Source organism: Helicoverpa zea, chromosome 11, assembly GCF_022581195.2.
Source record: "Helicoverpa zea isolate HzStark_Cry1AcR chromosome 11, ilHelZeax1.1, whole genome shotgun sequence".
NCBI lineage: Eukaryota > Metazoa > Arthropoda > Insecta > Lepidoptera > Noctuidae > Helicoverpa > Helicoverpa zea.
Window position 1 is genome coordinate 7160823 of NC_061462.1, and position 19747 is coordinate 7180569.

Sequence of the window (19747 nt, forward strand, 5' to 3'; positions counted from 1 at the left end):
TTGTTTTTCAGACCTTTATGTGGAGCCGGAAGTAACTAGTCTAACCAAGGGGTATCGGGTTGCCCGGGTAACTGGGTTGAGGTCAGATAGTCAGTCTCTTCTTGTAAAGCACTGGTACTCAGCTGAATCCGGTTAGACTGGAAGCCAACCCCAACATGGTTGGGAAAAAAGGCTCCAAGGATGATTAATGTGGAGCCGGTCTTCATATTGTGCATTAACCATATTATGAAAGTATGTTTTGTTTTGATGAAGATTGAAACATTAAAACAAATAAATTAATAGGAATGTTTTATTTTAAATCAAGTTAAACGAAGTAACTGTTCAACAGGTAAAATAAGTATTTAGGTGAAGCTAACAAAAGAAATTGTTTCAAATAAGTTCGACTTAAAATAACGAAAGAAAACAAAATAAAAGAACATTAACTAACTCTAACATTAATCACACATAATAAAAATCTTATCTTCTATAAGTTTTTTGTAAACTAATTCCTGCTTGTCATTTCTAAGCTCTACTAATGGCACAGATTCGTCGTAGCCCATGACTTTCACATGGAACGGCCCTTGATCCAAGAAAATTTTTGCATATTCCTTAGTAATATCACTGATACTAACATCCGGATTTACTTGGACCCCAAATAATTTGGCTGTTACAGTTGCAGGTGGAAGTGTCGCCCACTCTTCTAAAATTTCTTTAGCATCAGATAATGGAATAATTTCAATGTTGCCATAGTCAACATATTTAACTTTAATGCGATTTTTCGTCTCACTATATTGTAAAATTGATGCACGATACCAGCGACCGTCTTCAGGAAAAACTGCCACACATGCTTTATTTTCAAATATACCATTCAGTGGAGATCCATTCATGCTTTCAGCCTGTAGGTCCTCAAACATTTGCTCGTAAATTTTAGTTGTATCATCATCTGCAATTACATTCAGCTCTAATGCTTTAATATCGTTTATAACTGTGATGTTACACTCGAATTCCTCCTTGATATCTTTCGGATATGTGATATAGTTTTCATCTGGTATAGATTCTTCAGCATCAATTATTTTATTCCAGTCTATTCCTTTTAGAGAGTTGTCTAAAGATTCTTTGGATGTAGATAACTGATCTGTTATAGTGTTAGTGTCAGTATCATCTACTACAATGTAGTCGGGGCTAGAGTCAGACTCGACAACTTCTTCTTTAACTGTTTGATTTGTTTTTTTCTTAGAAGCAAATGCCCTTACTTCTACAGGTTTAGTACCATCTATGTATTCCGCCATTTCAAAGTCTACTAGATGTTCGTTTATCAATAACTTGTCGTATTTCAACTCTATTGGCAATACCCCATTAACTGGTTCACCAGTTACTTTCACATAACACTGCTTTTCAACAATAGACTTGTGAATATAATCCAATGTTTGTTTATCCCACTGTTGTCCAATGGGACGGATGCGGCTTAAGACACATTTGTGTGCCTGCGTAGGTATTTGGTGAAGAGGAACACTTTTCCTCAAGTTTGCAAAGGAGCATATTTCTTCATTTCCATAATCAATATAGTGAATCATACATGTAGAATTTTCAGTATTAACTTCAAGTACTCTACCTCTGTAATATAGGTTATCTAAAAAGAACTGTGCTGCGCACGGCTCCCCAACGCTCCATTTAGTAAACTTCGCTTTTGGATCCGGAGCTTTAAAGCGCACATCGAGTGCTTTACGAATTAGGTCCAACGTATCTTGTTGATTAATATCGTGTAAGTAAATCACACCATCGTTGTCTATATACCTGCAAAATAATTGAACAATTCATTTAACTGCTGTAGAAGGAAAGTTCAATAATAATTTAAAAAATATCGCCAATCGTTAACTATGACATATGCATGCGTGTGTTTCGTTTGTACTTTTTGACTACCGCGATGTTATTTTCGGAGCGGCAATCATTTGAAGCTGTAGGTACTTACGTTGGTAATGCAGTGAATTCTTTGTAGGGCAGTGGTTCGGGCGGTAACCAGTCGGTTATGTACAAAATATTAGACGATTGTCCCGGTTTAGCTACACCATCACCGTCTTCACCTTCAAGAAAAGGTGATGATGAACCTTCATTAGCTTCATCATCAGATTTTATAGTTTTCAGTGGTACCATAGGGACTGGTTCTAATTGTAACCATTCATTTACAGATCCGGTTATATTAAGAAACGATAAAGTGTCTCCATTATCTTCAGTATTGCTATCAGCTGCAACCTGCAAAAAGGAAAGCTGTACTTAAATTCAGATCTTGTTTTTTTTTTATTCATTTGAATCAGATCAGAACTTACCACTTGTGAGTGATCAGGAACACAAAGACCTTGTTCAAGTATTTTATTATTTAGACAACGCCATGTAGACTTGTTAGGTTCCAAAGCGCCTCCATGAACAGTGTGATACACCCACAATTGAATAGGCATACTATTATCTTTAAAATTGCCCAGTTTGGTGATAAAAATTCGTTTGTATGCATCAATGAGTTCTTTTAAATATTCCTTGGTAATAAGAGGCCACTCATCTCCCACAGCTGGCATTATGCCGCATAGGTGGCACTTTATAGCCGCATCACCAAACGAAGAAAATTCAGAAGTGAGTTCTTTCAAACTAGTTTTAGGGATGGTTTCAGTAAAAGCAAAGTCACTGTAAAACACTTTTGCAGTGTCATTTTCCAATTCCATTATGTAGGCGCGGCGCCAAGTTTGTGACTGCAGACAGAACGCGCCACATTTGTCACCAGCCTTCCAGTTTTCTTTGCCTTTTATGTTCTTAGAGTAGTACTTTTGCATTTTTTCAAACAGCTCATTGAATGATTTTTGTTGATGAACTAATGAAACATATATCAATGAAGGTGATTGATAATTCAGAATTTTCACCTCAAGCCTTAGAGGTCCCTTGTCTTTTGCCTGCAAATCATCCTCGTTAACCTTTTTAGGCATATGTTTATTTAATATTTTAACCTGCGATGTTTTTGGTACAGGTGGTTTAGGTTGAGCCAGTGGTGATTTGTTTGTTCGGACCTGCTCTTCTACAGGGTTTTGGTTAAATCCGTAAACCCTGCAAAGGTATTATATCCATGTAAAATGTTAAGAAAAAGAGATATTACAATTATGTGAGTCTTACATTTGTAGTACTACACAAAAAGACAATAATATTAAAATGTTTACCCAAAAGATACAGCAAATCTATGCTTGATCATCTCATTGTTAATGCAAGCCACATGATCATCTGCATGATCATACAGGGTGACACCGATCGAGCCTCGGTTGCGCTCCACTTTGTTACGGTTGTCTTCTACCTTCAGTTCTAGCATATTCCCTGTATATTTCTGTAAAAGGTCCACTGCAGCAGCTTTCCATTTTTTGTTTAATGGCGTTATACCTGCCAGGTAGCACTCCGTTGCCTGTGGAAGTGAGTAAATAAAAAAAGGTTCCCAAACATAACAGTTTGCATTGGGGGTATGTGTTGGAAAAACTTAATACCAAAATAATTTAATCAATTTATTCTAAAAATCAACACTTTTTATTACATTCTCAATGCTGCTGGAATAAACCGCGAGAAATGAACCAATTAGGAAAATACTTTCACTGTTTGGAGTAGCAGGCTATATTTTATCCTGTTACGGGAAGTAGTTCCCACTGGGTATTTAGTATACAATAAAAAGGCATACTTACAAGTGCGCTGAGCTTAGTGAAGTTAGGTCGTATGTACCGGAGCGCAGTCCAGTGAACCAGTACTTCGTGCCCGGAGTCGGGCAGAGTCACCCTGACGCGGCCGCGGCCCGGCAGCTCGCACACTATGCCGCGAGCCCAAGCTGTTTCCGGAACACTGTCCCTGCAGTTCTCGAGATTCACCGCGCACACCATGCCTTAGGTAAATAAAGAAAAGTCATTTATTTGGATCAAAAGCAATATAAACGATAGCAGTTACAAAAGTTAAAAACTGTGGCGCAGTTGGTAACTCCGGACTACTACATAATTCATTTATTACATAAAATACAACATAACCAAAACGATCAGTTACGAGTGATAACTAACTAACAAGGCGTTCGGGTTTTTTGAGACATCTATCAACAATAGGCATGATGACAGTAATCAAAAATCATTAAAATAATATATTTATTAAATTAAACTTGAAGCTTGGAATATAAAACGCGCATTGTTTTCTTAATTAATAATGTGATTAATATGTATTTTTATAAAATAAAATTACGAAATAAGGCAATCCGCCATGATATCTTGAACACCAATCAGAGCTCGTGACGTCATCTCTCAAAACAACTCGCGCGAAAGCGCGCGAACGTCACATTTCGTTATTGTGAACTTTCACTGCGATCTTTGTTTTTAATTAATTAATTGTTTATAACACGAGTTATGGAGCCCGGATTTATCAAGGCAAACAGCGCTAATTTGCCTAGAATTGATATCATAATGCTGGGAAAGTTTTTGGCATCAAATAAAGATTTTTGTTCAGCTGAATTTAGAAATGTAAGTAAAACTTCCATGTAAGTATACTAGTTTAATTAAAAAACAATGAGAGATGAAACCTAACCTCGAAATAGTTATTTACATTATAAACTATGCTAGAATCTAGAGAACTATGTAATAACTTAGGTACATCAAAGTGATCTTCACAAAAATAAAGTTGTACCCTGGGCAATATTGCTTTTGAATCTCGCCTTGCAAGTTTAAGCCACTTGTTTCGTATTTTTTTATTGTGAGGAACGTACACAAATAACTTATCAGGAGTTGTTTTGGATGTGTTCTTACACTGGGGGACCCCACAACACCTATGCCCTTTCGAATTCATATTTAATAACACAAAAAACTTAATTATTGCACGAGCGTTGTTTACTTGCGTCTTGTAATTTCAGTCGTGACGTCACAAGTGACGACATGACACTGACAAGCGTTTTCGCGCCGGATTCAAAGTGGACAGAGAAAAATGCAATTATTTGATAAAAAAACTTCGCATTTTCTTAAAATTAATAATTTTTCATATAAAATAGACGTATACCTACATTATACAAAGGAATTTAAAAATTTGTCATCATGCCTATTTTTGGTATTACTTAAAATTATTATAGTAATATTAATTCCCCTAACTTTTTAATCTACCCTACCACTATCAAATCTCTCCATGGCTTTAAGGTTGGCTGTAAGAGAACCCAATTCTGGGTTAAGCTCGCCATTGTACATAAACTGTCTTTATTATTTTTATAATATATGTATTGTTAAGTGTGGCTGTAGCTAAAAAAGTTTGGCTGCAAAATGGACCTTATTTCAACGTCATAATCTGACATGTTTTTAGACAAGTCTTAAACTGACGTTTAAAAGTTTTTGTGATAAGACGGAAAGAGTTGTGAGTTCTCTATAAAAATGTCTATTTACGCTTGACATGACACATTTTTCATGCATTACTATAGTATCATAGAGATTGGCCTATCCCCTGCATAAAATCAAAGGTTTGGCATTCGAAATAATAATAAGTAGGCTTGATATTTTGTATACTTTTTTGTGTTCGTTGCTGGAGAGTTTGTGCCCCGATTTCTTCTTCCCAGCAAAAACACATAGGAAGTGGTGAAGGGTGGGCGTTTTGGGGGCTGTCTATTGTAAATTCCTGACGTTCAAAAAGTGCTGTCTTGCAGCCAAGTTTGATAAAATGATTTTTGATTTTGTTCAATATTTAAAAATATAGAAAGTATGTTGTGAAATACATAAATAAATGTGTATAAAGTAGGGGTTAGAGAAAATAAGGGTGTTGTTAACGTAGTAAGTTTGCTTGTACAATGAACAAATATAAAAAATATATATATAATGCGACTTTACCTATTTCTGGCAGATAAACTGTTCCATCTTTAGAAGCGAGGCTATACTCCTGTTCTAAATCTTCAGTAATTTTTTCATAAACTTCTTGAAGGTGTTGCTGAAAATAATATAATTTTTAGTTTGTTTTCTCTGTATTTTATTATTACATTTACGAGAAAGTGAATTTGGTTACGCTGTAAGCTGTAATAGTATTTTTTTTATTTTTTATTTTTATAGGATGAGCAATAATTCAATTTAATTAATAAAATATGTGAATTCCTTACTTTTCTGACGAAGAATTTGTCAGGGCTGACTACATGTGTGATCCACACGAATTCCGGAGTGTCGTTTCTGAATTCGTTGTGTCTTGTGAACAGCTTTGGCTTTTCTTTCAAGCCCATAATTTTTGGATACTGAAAAAGAAATGTTACTATAATTAATAATAGCAGCTTTTTACAAGGGAACGACATTTATACTAATACTAGCCGTTATCAAGCGGTTTTCCGGTCCCGTGGGAACTACTGCCCGTACCGAGACAAAATATAGCGTGTTACTCGCAGATAATGTAGCTTTCTAATGGTGAAAAAAATATAATAGAAACCCAGTCAAAATCTCGAGTTCTTGCTAGTTAAAAAACAGGTATATAATCATAAAAAAAACCATGAGCAAATTATGTTAGGTTGTACCTACGTTTTTTAGTATTTTGATATCATTATATGGACGCATTCCCCTTAAAAATAAGCAAAGCGAAGATCCCACAGTCTAACCTACGTAATATTTGAATGGCCTTTAAGCTACAAAATTAACACTATTTGTTTTATTTAATAAGGTACAAGGTACATCAACAATAATACATAAAATAGACTTTTGGCCGACCAATAACTTATATGTATATCTTTAACAGATGTACACAACAGGTTAGACTGGAAGCTGACCCCAACATGGTTGGGAAAAGGCTGGGAGGATGATGTACACAACATTCGTACATACAAATAAACAAAAAATACAAACAAATAAAACTAGGACAGACTAGGGTGTTAATTAGTAGGGAACATTAATATGAAAATGGACGGAATTAAATGGATACAAATAAGAAAAATCAACATATTGTCAATAATTTAACCTACCGGTAGATTCGGCTGCATCATTTTAGCACGATCGTGGAACACTAACGCACGTGCAAGATTGATGCCGTTCTCAAAAGTAGTGACGTCACAGTCCAATTGGAAGTCGCCGTTCGATAGAGGTTTGATGCTTCGAATGTGAATCACAGCCTGCTTGCTAAAATATAACGTTTGTTTTAGAAAGATTTAAGAAAACGTAAAATACTATTCCAAAGTATGCACACATTTTGCATTTGATTAATCGGTGACCGATTTGTAGCAGAAAATTAGAACAAACTGATAACAATAGAACAACGCACATGTCCTACATAAAACTGGTCAGATAATCCTAGTAAAATGTCCTCCAAAAAATTCGATCCGATTTATCTGTCATGCAAAAAGTCTGCAGGGCAGATTTATCATAACCACAAATTAGCCAGTATTATACTTTGAAAACTTACTTGTCAATTATGTTTTGTATAAGGAACGAATCTTCGCTGGTCCAAGCGCCAGTTTTCGGCACACAATTGGCCAAAGAACAATTAATCGCCAAGGGGTACGAATACTGTGATGGTGGCAAAATACGTAACCTGCAATAAAGTCACTACATTATTCTATTTTATTTTTGGTTAAAGGCAAGTGCATTCTGCCAATGACAAATGTGAGGTAAGAAAGCAAGCAAAGTAATATACACGACGCACAAGTTAGAAACTATCTTTAAAATTAAGAAAATGTAGTTGAGTCCATTGTGAAACTTGGTGGACGAAAGCAACCACGTCATTAGAGACGTTGACAGGTACTGAGGAATGTCCTACCCTACTGTATCTTCATATTTGTTGCTAATATGAAGTATGTACGTGGGTATATCAATAATACTAGCACGCATTGTGCATTTACCTAATTTAAAATCCATCATAATGACCAGATTTTATTGTATTTTTAAACAATAAACGAAAACAGGTCTATAGCCGATGTGATTATAATCTATTCTATTATAATAAAGAGGAAACATTTTATCGAAACTATTGAACCGATTCGAAAAATTATTTCCATCAAGATAACGTTTATACGTCAAGATGTTTTGAGAATGCCAGCACAGTAATTTCAAAAATACATCTCAAATACAATACTTATGTAATAGGAAGAAAAAGTAAGTCTTACCTATCGGGGGAAACAAACTCAATGCTTCCGAAATCAAAACAAAACACTTGGACAATAGTCTTATTATTTTTCGTGTCAGTATCAATAACTCGGCATCTTTGCCACATATTATCAGCCTTATTGAAAGCCAAGTATGTTTTACCTGTGCAAAAAATTACATTATAATTGAAATAAAACCGTGCAGTAAGAACAAACATTCTTAGGCCCTTTTCACATGTATACGGTTGCAGTCTGAACGGCACGGCTTCGTACCGTGCTGTAGGTACAACATTCAAGTAGGTACTTAACTCAAGGTAAACAGTCTTGACTGGATTTTTTACAATTAACTATATTATATACTTACTACTGCTTAAAATTAAGTTTCAATTGATGAATGAATTATTGTTTATTGTATATTCTGATTTTTAAACAGTTTTAAAATAAAAAGTTCCATTTAAAAGCTCTCTATTTATGTTCAGTTGAATCCGTTTATAATGATATTGTATTATACTTTACAAAAACTTCATACTAAGCGGGCGTCGGTTATTTTGACACATTTTTAACAAAATGCGTCACAATAAGCGAAGTCATTATGTTATGTGACTTAATTATAAGAATTTTATACCAAAGCCAAAGTTCACTGTGCCATAACCGTGCTAAAACCATGTACATGTGAAAGGGGCCTTATGTTATAACATAAACAATGAAATTGATGCCGTTGTGACTCAAATCAAAACATGTTAATAAGCAAAATGCTTACCGGGAGTAATATGATTCACCGACGGCTTGACAAATGATACTGCGTTTCTAAATTCGCGTACCATATCTTTGATCAATCCTTGGAAGCACGCTCGTTGTACGTAAAAGTTGTGAGGGTCCACAATATGTGAAATGTAGATCAACTCTTGGGAACCTAGAATTATCAAAATCAATGAAGTAACATACTTTAGAATTATTTATTAAACCAAGAGCATTTAAACAACTAGAGTGAGACGCCATTGCCATGCCTTTTGGGAGACCTTCTGCACATGTGTGCGTTAAGTTTATGATCGAAAATGCATGACTGAGCAGACGGTTACTAGTAGACGGATACTAGTGATTATTAGTGCTCATGGCGTCTCCTGTAAATATCTAAGTTATGGAAAATACCTTCAGAAAGTTGTTGTGGACGTAAGTTTTCTTGAAATGGTGCAACTGGTTGGACAACAGGCTGCTGCACATAAGAATCTGAAATATTATTTTACTGTTAGGAAACTTTTTAAAAAAAGGTCATTTATAGGAACAGTAAACAAGTTTATCTGTGATGTTTCAAATATAAAGTGGTTCTCTAGTTTTGAGTAACTTGTGGGAAAAGCAACGGAGGCTAAACTACTGGACTGGTTTAAAAAATTCTTTCACTGTTAGGACGCTACACTATCCCCGAGTAACATAGGCTATACTTTAACCCGATATGGGCAGTAATTCCCACGGGACATGGGTGAAATCGCGGGAAAACTACGAGTAGTAATATCACTACATAGTATAAAACAAAGTCGCCTTTGTACGCTTAAATCTTAAAAACTACGCAACCTTCATGCGGTTTTTTATCAGATAGTGTTTCAAGAGGAATGTTTATATGTATAATGACAACCATTAAATAGTGCGGAAATACTGTTATCCCGTGCGAAGCCGGGGCGGGTCACTAGTAAAATCATAATAGGTAACTTACTTTGAGTCAAGTAACTCCTAGTTGAGGTTTCACTGCAGCTTGAGTTGAGTGATGAAACAGATCCACTCTTGCTGCGGTATTTAGGAGCAAACTTGTATGGTTGCTGAGGTTCTTTTGGTTTCGATTGGGATGATAGTCTTGCGTCTGTTAAGTAAAATGTACATATTTTATCATTAATTTGAGAATTTTATAGTTGAAATGTTTAGTTATGTAAAAACACATAGGAAGTGGTGAAGGGCGGGCGTTTTGGGGGCTGTCTTTTGTTTTTGACGTTCGAAAAGTGCTGAATTATCAGCCTAATTTGAATAAACAATTTTGAGTTTGAATTTGTAAATAGTAAGACCCTCTAACTAATCTACTATCATACTAATGTTATAAACGCAAAAGTCTGTATGTATGTGGTGATGTAAAATGAAAACAAAAAACGATTTGTTTTTTTTTTTCACTTTATTGAAAAAAAAAAAAAAAAACATGAAAAAAAACTTTGGATTGTTGTGTTTTTTCTAAATTTGTTTTTTTTTTTCTAGCCAACGTTTTAGTTCAATTATAAATTAAAGGACAATGCCAGGGTCTGGGCTCAAAGTTTGCCCAGCAGTGGGAGTAGTTCCAGCTGGTTCCATAGTGCACTCTGAACATGAAATCCAAATATTTTTGAAATCGGTCCCAGAGGTCCCGAGAAAAACCGGTTCAAATGTTCTCCATAGATAGTCACTTAACAAAGCGTGAGCCATTTGCCCAGTAGTAAAAGTGGTCGAAATAGGTTCTTTACTGCACTGTTAACACGAAATCTAAATATTTTGGAAATCGGTCCAAGAGGTCCCGAGAAAAACCGGTTCTAATGTTCAACTTGAACAGTCACTACAAAGCCCAAGCCGTTTGCCCAGTAGTGGAAATAGTTAAAATAGGTTCCTTACTTCACTCTTAACACGGAATCCAAATATTTTTGAAATCGGTCCCAGAGGTCCCGAGAAAAACCGGTTCAAATGTTCTCCATAGATAGTCACTTAACAAAGCCTGAGCCATTTGCCCAGTAGTGAAAGTGGTCGAAATAGGTTCTTTACTGCACTGTTAATACGAAATCCAAATATTTTGGAAATCGGTCCCAGAGGTCCCGAGAAAAACCGGTTATAACGTTAAACTTGAACAGTCACTTTATAAAGCCCAAGCCATTTGCCCAGTAGTGGGAATGGTTAGAATAGGTTCTTTACTTCACTCTTAAGACGGAATCCAAATATTTTTGAAATCGGTCAGAGAGGTCCCGAGAAAAACTGGTTCTCATGTTAGCCAGCCATTGTTAGCTAGCCATTTTAAGCAGCCACAAACCTAACAACCTTCTTTTCTTGAAATAACATTCAGATAGTTAGTGGTTTCACTGTTAACAGGATAAAATAACAGAAATAGACGTTTAAAGGTAATTGTTGTTTCTCTTGCTTTTCAGTCTCTATCTACTACAATCAGTCCTAAGTTCGTGTAGCGTCATGCAATTAATATCCGTAATGGCAATGGAAAAATCTTATCAGGACGAATAAAATAAGCTCGAACACGAGGTAGTAAATAGTTACCGTTGAGGAGTTCCCTCGTCTCACTGTCGTCTCCATCGGCAGGTCAGGTCTTAACCTCCACAGTTTTGTGGTGTCGGAGACATATACCCGAATGACAAGTTTTTATTCGATATATGCTTACAATTTCCGAGAGTTCCCTATTGTTTTAAGGTTTCTATCACCAGACCCTGGACCGAATAACAAAGGAACTATTTGGAAAGTAAATCCTTTCAAACAATAAAATGATTGTTTAAATCGGTTGGTAAACGACGGAGTTAATATGCACGTACTTACGTAAAAAGAATACAAACGAACTGAGAAACTCCTCCATTTTTTGAAGTCGGTAAAAAAAATTCTCGTTCAATACCTCGACCTCGTATTTGTCGATTAATATTATAATGCATTTCAATTAAGGTAATAAAAGTGGAATAGTTAAGAGTTCGTAAGGATGTTTTTCGTAATATTGATTATGAGTCAAACCAGTTTTTCTCAGGACTCCCGGGATAGATTTCGAAATATTTCGGTCTGGGACCTATTATAAGCCTAGAGAACATAATACACTATGCAGTTACTGTGGGCAACTCTTGAGCCCAACTTCCATACAAAGAATAGCATTGTCCTTTGTATAATAAATCAAAATATTATTTATTCATAATTCACTACTTTCAACATTGAATTACAAACAAATCGAAATGGGATTTCCCTGTGCATAAATGGGTATATGATTTGGGGATTTCCCTTTTGTTGAGTTAATATCAATGAATGTTGCCAATATTTTTATGAAATGTTTGTACTGTTTTATCAGAAAAGTACCGTAGATTCAAGAATAAACCTAAGACTCTATTATGTAATCTTAAGTATTAATCTTTAACGGTAAATGCCCTAACAATTTTAGAGTTATTATACTCTTGAAAAAAAAACAAGGCCCAGAAAAAAAACTGTTTTTTATAAGTTTTTTTTTTATTAGAAAAAAAACGTTTTTTTTTGCAACACTAATGTGCCCTAATTGATTTATTGTAACCCATAATTGTTTGAGTGTACTCAATTTGCTGTGAGCCAAATAAATAAATAAAATATGCATGGATGATTGTTTCTTTTTCAGGCCAAAAACTTCTGGTTGGATTTTGATGAAATTCAGCAGTCATATAGCTCACATAGTTCAAATATGACTTTATTATAAACCAATTGATTACTGATCTATTTTTTTATAATCAATATCAATACAAAAAAAAATGTTTTTCTTACCTTTAGGCAGTTCCGGTGGATAAACAAGAGAGTTTGGAGCTGGTGGTATTTCTACATCATCACCTATTTCCGATGTTGAATAAAGCTTGTATACGGATTTGACATTGCCTTCCAAGTGTACATAATCACTGATCAAGGAACATAGATCTTCATTCACAGTCACCCTGTTAATAAAAATTGAGTTTCATATCAGAAAAGTTTTAATCGGCAATGCGACACTCAATCTCGAAATACCCGGTCAAAGGCGCAGAGGCAAGCCAAAACTGCGGTGGTTAAGTATCATAAAGAAAGATATGGAAATCTGCGAACTCGAAGAGGAAGATGTCCTGGATAGGGTGAAGTGGAAGAAGAAGATACGGAAAGCGGACCCCATCACAAGACGGGATAAACGCTAAGAAGAAGATCAGAATAGTTTTAATATTAGTATGTTACAAAATTGTTGCCTATATAACATACACATGTCACCTCAATTTTGTTGACATAATTATATCACAATTTTGCTATTAGAAAAATGCTATTTCTTACTTGAGAGATTCAGAGTTTGCTTCCTTCCTATTTAGATACCATGGAGAATTAGCAATCTGTTTAGCCTCTTCTAAAAGACTTGGCAGATTAATCTAGAAAATATAAAGACATGATTAAATATTATGATCAAATGACTAATTATATTAAATTTTATTGTTAATGAAAGAGCATCAAACCTGTTTAATATTTTCAACCTTTGTAGCAGTTTTTATCATCTTCAAAACATTGTTTGCTTTTTTTATAGAATTTGCAATTTCAGATCTAGCTTTTTTGAGTGAGTTTTTCTCAGAAAATTTTAAGTACATTATTATATTTGTGATTTCGTCCTTATGTTTTTGCACTATGGAAAAAAGTTTCGAGAAATGTTGGTCAACATTAGCCATTATCTTGGTAATTTCTTTAGCTGATCCAGTGTCACTTTCATAGCTATGAAGCAAATGTCCAATATCCTAGAAAAGAAGTACAGTTTTTACTGAGAAGCAAACAAATAAGCAATATGGTAAATCTGGTGATCAAAATACATACAACAGCTGTTTTTGTAAGTCTTCTTAGTGTCTCATCAACTTTTGGAGACCATTCACTCAACTCTTCTAGGAAGGTCTCATTCTGAAACAAAATATTTTCGAGTCATGATAGCATGGTTTTTTTAAAAGTAGTGGCCTAGTGGGTAAATAACCAACCTCTTGAGTATGAGGCTGCGGGTTCGATTCCAGGCCCGGTAAGTACCAATGCAACTTTTCTAAGTTTGTATGTACTTTCTAAGTATATATTGGACACCAATGACTGTTTCGGTTGGCACGTTAAACTGTAGGTCCCGGCCGTCATTGAACATCCTTGGCAGTTGTTACAGGCAGCCAGAAGCCAGTAAGTCGGACCGTCAGACTCTGACGCCAGTCTAACCATATCGTATCGTATCGGGTTGCCCAGAGTTGAGGAGGTCAGACAGACAGTCGCTCCTTGTAAAGCACTGGTATTCAGTGGAATCCAGTTAGACTGGAAGCCAACCCCAACATAGTTGAGAAAAGGCTCGGAAGATGGATGGATAGTAGGGATTTTTTAGGGTACTTTTGGTACTCAGAACGGTATATAAGAATACCTACCACATGTTAACAATATTACTACTTGGGTACTTACCACTTCCTGTAGTGACACCACATCATGGTTCTTGCATGATTTCTCACCACCAAGGATCATGCAATCAGTACATATAGCCTTTTCACAATCTTTGCAATAGTACTCCAGTGGTTTACCAAGATGCAATTTGCAGTTGACGGGCTGTGCAGCTGATTCTGAGTAAAAATGTTAGTGAACATAAAAATAAAATAAATAAGGAAAAGTAACAAAATGTTTTTTACATTTTACATGTAATAGAGTAATATACTAACCTATAGGCTGAAGAACATGGTTCTTGAAAATTACAAAGTTCTTATGTGTTTTGTGGAAACAGGCATCACACAAAATGGTGACACATTCCTTACACATTTTAGAAGTCACCACATTGCATTCTAGACAATTGCCTGTAAAATTGACAAAGGTTATTATTTAGATGCTGCTGCTTTTCTGAAATATTATTTAACATTATTTATTTATAATGAAAGAGTAGATAATTACCTTGTGTTACATCACTTGTAATCAAATCCTTTAAGTTAATAAAACTGTCTTCTTCAGTTTTCTTTTGAGTGGAGTTTGAAGCCTAGAATATATGGAGTAAATTAATTTAATTGTTTTTTTTTTTTTCTTGTTACACTCATTTAAATGTTCACTTACCATCATTAGATTAACAGTTAGTTCACCAGCCATCTGTACATTCACAGGGAATTTTTGGTATAGCTTAGATTTGTCTTGAAGTAACTCATTAAGATTGGTACCCTGGAGATCTATGTCTCGCAGGCAAACTTTGCACTCTATTGGCTCCATGCATTTCATAATATTGACAATGCAATTCTCGCACATTGTATGGCCACATGATAGGAATAGAGGCAAATTTCCTTTCAGTTTAGATGATGTTACTGCAAAAATAATGTGAATTTCATAACAAAACTAAAATAATCATGTTAAGACTAGTCACAAAAGTAAAATGAGATAAATATGAAAGTTCATGTAGAATAATACTACTTTTAGTTTATCAATTTATTATAAATAGCAAATATATGATCAAACATTGTTAGTTTCAATGCCTTGACCATATAAACTGCATTCCTGCTCACTTCACTGCAAAATAAAAGACCTCCATCCCATAGGTATTTACTTTGATATTTTACAGTACTCATTAGTGGACACTTAAATATTATGGGCTTTTACCTACTGCTTTTTTATATTAATGAAGTCCGGTGTGGGTAGGCATTCGTACGCAATAAAAAACATTTTGATTCCATACAAAACCGTTGCTACAGAATATATATTTATAGCTTTATTATAGTGTCGTTCAAGAAATCTATTATATTTTGGTCATGATAATTCAATAATGAATAATATACTTACAGATTATATAGTAAAATTGACTGCAGTTTGGGCAGATCTTTTTTACGGCGTCCATTGTGTTATCCATTTTTAAATGTATCAAATTCGTCCAAATTGGACGTGTACTCAGAAGGGAATCTTAAAAACCGTTCTGAGACGAATTTCGAGAGTTTACCTAAGCCATTATTTATTTAAACCATAACATTAAAAGAATATACGCTTCACAACAAAACTTGACGAGTTCGATGCGAATCGCGACGACCGACCGACCGAGAGAGAAAAGAGTTGTTTTGATAAAAAAAAACTAGGGGTACCGGTACCGACAGTGTTGCCAGCAGCAGATAGTCAAAATTATCTATATAATAGACACTGAATAATAAAGTACTCTGCATCTGTGGTCAAATCATGGTCAAATACTGGGTGTCCCATAAGTCCTTTGAAATTTAAATTTCGAATAAAATTCAAATGGTGCGCAGGAATGGCAAGCGGGGTGCGGGGATAGCATTAAGGGTCTTTCGGAATTCATTCGCCATGGAAAGTTTTACCGGAGCAGACCGTGGTTTTTGAGTGCGTGAGTTTTATCACAACAATGATTCAGCCACCATTGCGCGGCGTAAATTTAGAGAGGATCGCAATTTGCGCACGTTTAATGACTGTCCTAGTGTTCAAACGGTAAAAAATTGGGTTCAAAAGTTCGAGGAGACTGGATCTACAATTTTATTTTGTTGAATAAACAACGATCGGGCCGCCCAAGGACATCACGGACGGAAGAAAACATCGACGTAGTGCAAGAGTCAGTTCGTGAAAATCCTACGCAATCCATTCGTAAGCGTTCCAATGCATTAAATACACCCAGATCGACGTTACAGCGCATTTTAAAGAAAGATAAGAAATTACCATCCATACAAAATTCAGTTAATACAGGAATCAAAAGATACGCCGCGCAATGGTGGCCGAATCATTGTTGTTATAAAACTCACGCACACAAAAAAAACGGTCTGCTCCGGTAAAACTTTCCATGGCGAATGAATTCCGAAAGACCGTTGATGAATTTTATTCGAAATTTAAATTTCAAAGGACTTATGGGACACCCAGCATAACATGAGACAGCTCAAAAAGTCACATTTTCACGAGAAAAGTAACATTACAATAAATAAAAAAATAAAAAATAAAACGACACAATGCCATATAATTGCACTTTATTACATACAAATTAAAATAACTTTCCATCCTGTCCCATTTCTTAAACTTCGAAAAAAATCGTAATAATCAAATAATCGACTGACGATGTAGAAAAAGAAAAAAAACATACAGTCAATGATGTGTGTTTAGATAATATACCAACCAATTTTGTAATCAGTAAAGTCGTCTGCTTTTTCTAATTTCTAATTCTGCAATTTACTTTGTCATTGTTTTTCTTAATTGTTATATGAAAAAACGTTATGTAATGTATTTTTTGTATGTCTTAAAAGTAACATAATGTTGAGTCGTGTAACATAGAGGTAACATGAGAAGGTCAAAAGTAACGTAAAATGTTACAAAAACTAGCACTGGCAACTGGGTACCGAATCCTACGTGCAATTGACAGCTGTCAAATTTCAAATGTGAATACTCGACTGTTAACAGCCGAAATATGGAAATACGAGACGGATTCAAATTTAATCTATGGTACGAAAATTCCCTATAAAAACTTAGATATTTTATAAAATGTAGCTGCGACCATTTTTTTATTGACTTAATGGTTAATTATTTTTATTTATCCATTTATTTAAAGCATAAAAACCAAAGCAATATACTGTTGAATTCGGTATATAAATAAAAAAAACTTGAACATACATTCAAGGGTAAAGGTTCCATGGATTAATAACAACAGCAACGTAGTAGATGTAAAAGTAGATGTTTATTAGGCACAATAAAATATGATATTCGACACATAGTTGTGAAAGTTATACACGGGGCGTTGTACCTACAACGCCTATAACATACACCATACACTCGTGATACACTCACTGGTAGGTTGTTTGCCAAGAGAAAAAAAACATTGCCCTTGGAGCTAAGACCCAAGAAATTCAGATTTCTGGACAATTTGTTTTTAAAATCTCTCAGGACATTCGGATAATAATCTGACTCACTTTCTCCTTTTATTCTCAATTTTTATGTTTTTCATTGTTGATGACAAAAACGTTTCGTTATACCTACGACTTCAAAATTATATGACGTTCCGTTCCTTGCATTCACGTACCTAGATTAGAGAGATTTAGTCATTAACTAGGAAAATAAAGAAAATATCTTAATTTTGATTGTCATTATATAAATATATAAAACTAACTGTTTTCCCGCGCCCCGGGGGAAGATCATCCCGTACCCTAATAAATTATCCTATGTTCACCGGGGATAATGTATATAGCTTCCCAACAGTGAAAAAGGTTTTTAAATCGGTCAAGTATTTTTGGAGCCTATTCATATTAAACAAATAAACAATCAAATCTTTCCTCATTATTATATTAGTGTAGATAAATTTTATTAAAACTAAGGCACACAAATGAATTAACTATGGTTGGCTGGTATAGTACCTGCATACATGCTGCTACGGCTCGCAAGATCTCATGGGAAAAAGCCTTTCATTTGCCCAGTTCCCAAATATGTTGGGATCGATTGGCGTACCTGTGCTCAGAAATAAGATGAGAAGTGCGACAAAATTCGGCGAGATCTATACCTACAAGCAACGTTTATTTACTTACACATTTTTATTTGTGTAACAAGGATCAAGACTCGTGGTCGCTGCCCCGTGCCGTCTTTGAGCTTACAAAAAAAGTAAAAAAAAAATGACGTGATTCTATCATTCGCGCGAAAATTAAACTTACCACAAAATATTGTTTATTGGTTTGTACGAGTACCTAATTGCATATCTCCAAATGTTCGTTCAATTCATATGTTTCTCGATAAACTTTTTGATTACTAACATTTGAATTCTTAAAATGTCTTAGTTAGACAATGTTATACAAAGTAATGTAGTGGGTTGTTGGGAAAACGCTAGAGACACAAATGTTCCTCCGCCGGCAGAATAGGCTCCACACCACAAGAAGGCAAGTACCTAATCTGGAAGTTTTCTTTACATCATCATCCTCCAAGCCTTTTTTCCCAACTATGATGGGGTTGGCTTCCCGTCTAACCGGATTCAGCGGAGTAAAAGTGCTTTTCAAGGAGCGACTGCCTATCTGACCTCCGCAACCCTGTTACCCGGGCAATCCAACACCCCTAGGTTAGACTGGTGAAGTTTTCTTTACATATTTAGGTAGGTATAAAAAAATTTAAAGCAGAAGCTTCTGTTAGGTACTGTAGAGTAGTTAAACTCTTTTGTCGTAAATACGGTTTTATTCATTATATTTATTGCTGGTCGGACAATTATTTAAAAATATTAGAAGTAAATAGAATAGGTTTTGATACTAAAGTTGTCACTTCACCCCCAGACAGTCAATAAACGTAAAGTTAAAGTTCTTGTTGAATGTTTTCATTGAAATATCCCGAGATCCCCGGTTCCTAGCGCGCCACGCGCTACAGTTCTTAGACGTACCTAGTTCAGAACTTCAGTTTCCACATTACTGGATATTACTTATATCTCATCTTACTGCTCTGGGGCTCGATTCTGCTAAGTTAATGATGTGTCAATTGGATAACAATTGAATCTCAATAGTAGTTTTAACTTTAGCGGGTATTCTGCTACTAATAGGTATAAGACCAATCGCTTAGAAGTGACATTTCAAAGGTTTGATATTGGTCTGCAATTTGGTCTCTAAATCTGTTGCAGACAATATGATATCACAGAAAAAATAGCGGAATGCCATATAGGTATCTACGCTTTAGTCGTTATTGAGTCGTGATTACATCTCAGTTAGATATATTATCAATCGTATGTCGCTAAGTCCAACTTAAGCGGCATGGTGCGATGATATTGTGGCAGTGGCCGGCCCTACCTGGACTAGAATAGCACAAGACCGAAATGAATAGCATAAGATGGAGGAGGCCTTCGCCCTTAAATGGGTATCCCAATTAAATTAATATAGAAGAAATCCATTTTATTTAATTTTTATCTCTTAAATCAATGTTTTTATATGTGAATTAATGTAATACCTACTTATTTTTATTGTTTGGGAAATAAAAGGCTTTATTATTATTTGTTTTGTATGTCTCTACCAGACCTTGGGACTA

General features: G+C 35.1%; 1 protein-coding gene across 1 annotated transcript; it reads right to left on the reverse strand.

Annotated features, from left to right (window-relative positions):
- Window positions 1–275: 275 nt before the first annotated feature.
- On the reverse strand, window positions 276–15835 carry LOC124634400 (RING finger protein 17). The gene is made up of 22 exons (XM_047169971.1): window positions 15560–15835; window positions 14846–15087; window positions 14690–14771; window positions 14464–14595; window positions 14213–14367; window positions 13604–13684; window positions 13255–13527; window positions 13079–13170; window positions 12554–12717; window positions 9768–9911; window positions 9209–9286; window positions 8820–8972; window positions 8081–8222; window positions 7381–7509; window positions 6944–7097; window positions 6101–6229; window positions 5838–5934; window positions 3684–3877; window positions 3177–3412; window positions 2304–3066; window positions 1949–2229; window positions 276–1773 (listed from the first exon to the last, which is right to left on the reverse strand). The coding sequence occupies exons 1-22, from the start codon at window positions 15624–15626 to the stop codon at window positions 435–437; spliced, it is 5127 nt and encodes a 1708-aa protein (XP_047025927.1). The 5' UTR covers window positions 15627–15835; the 3' UTR covers window positions 276–434.
- Window positions 15836–19747: the final 3912 nt, after the last annotated feature.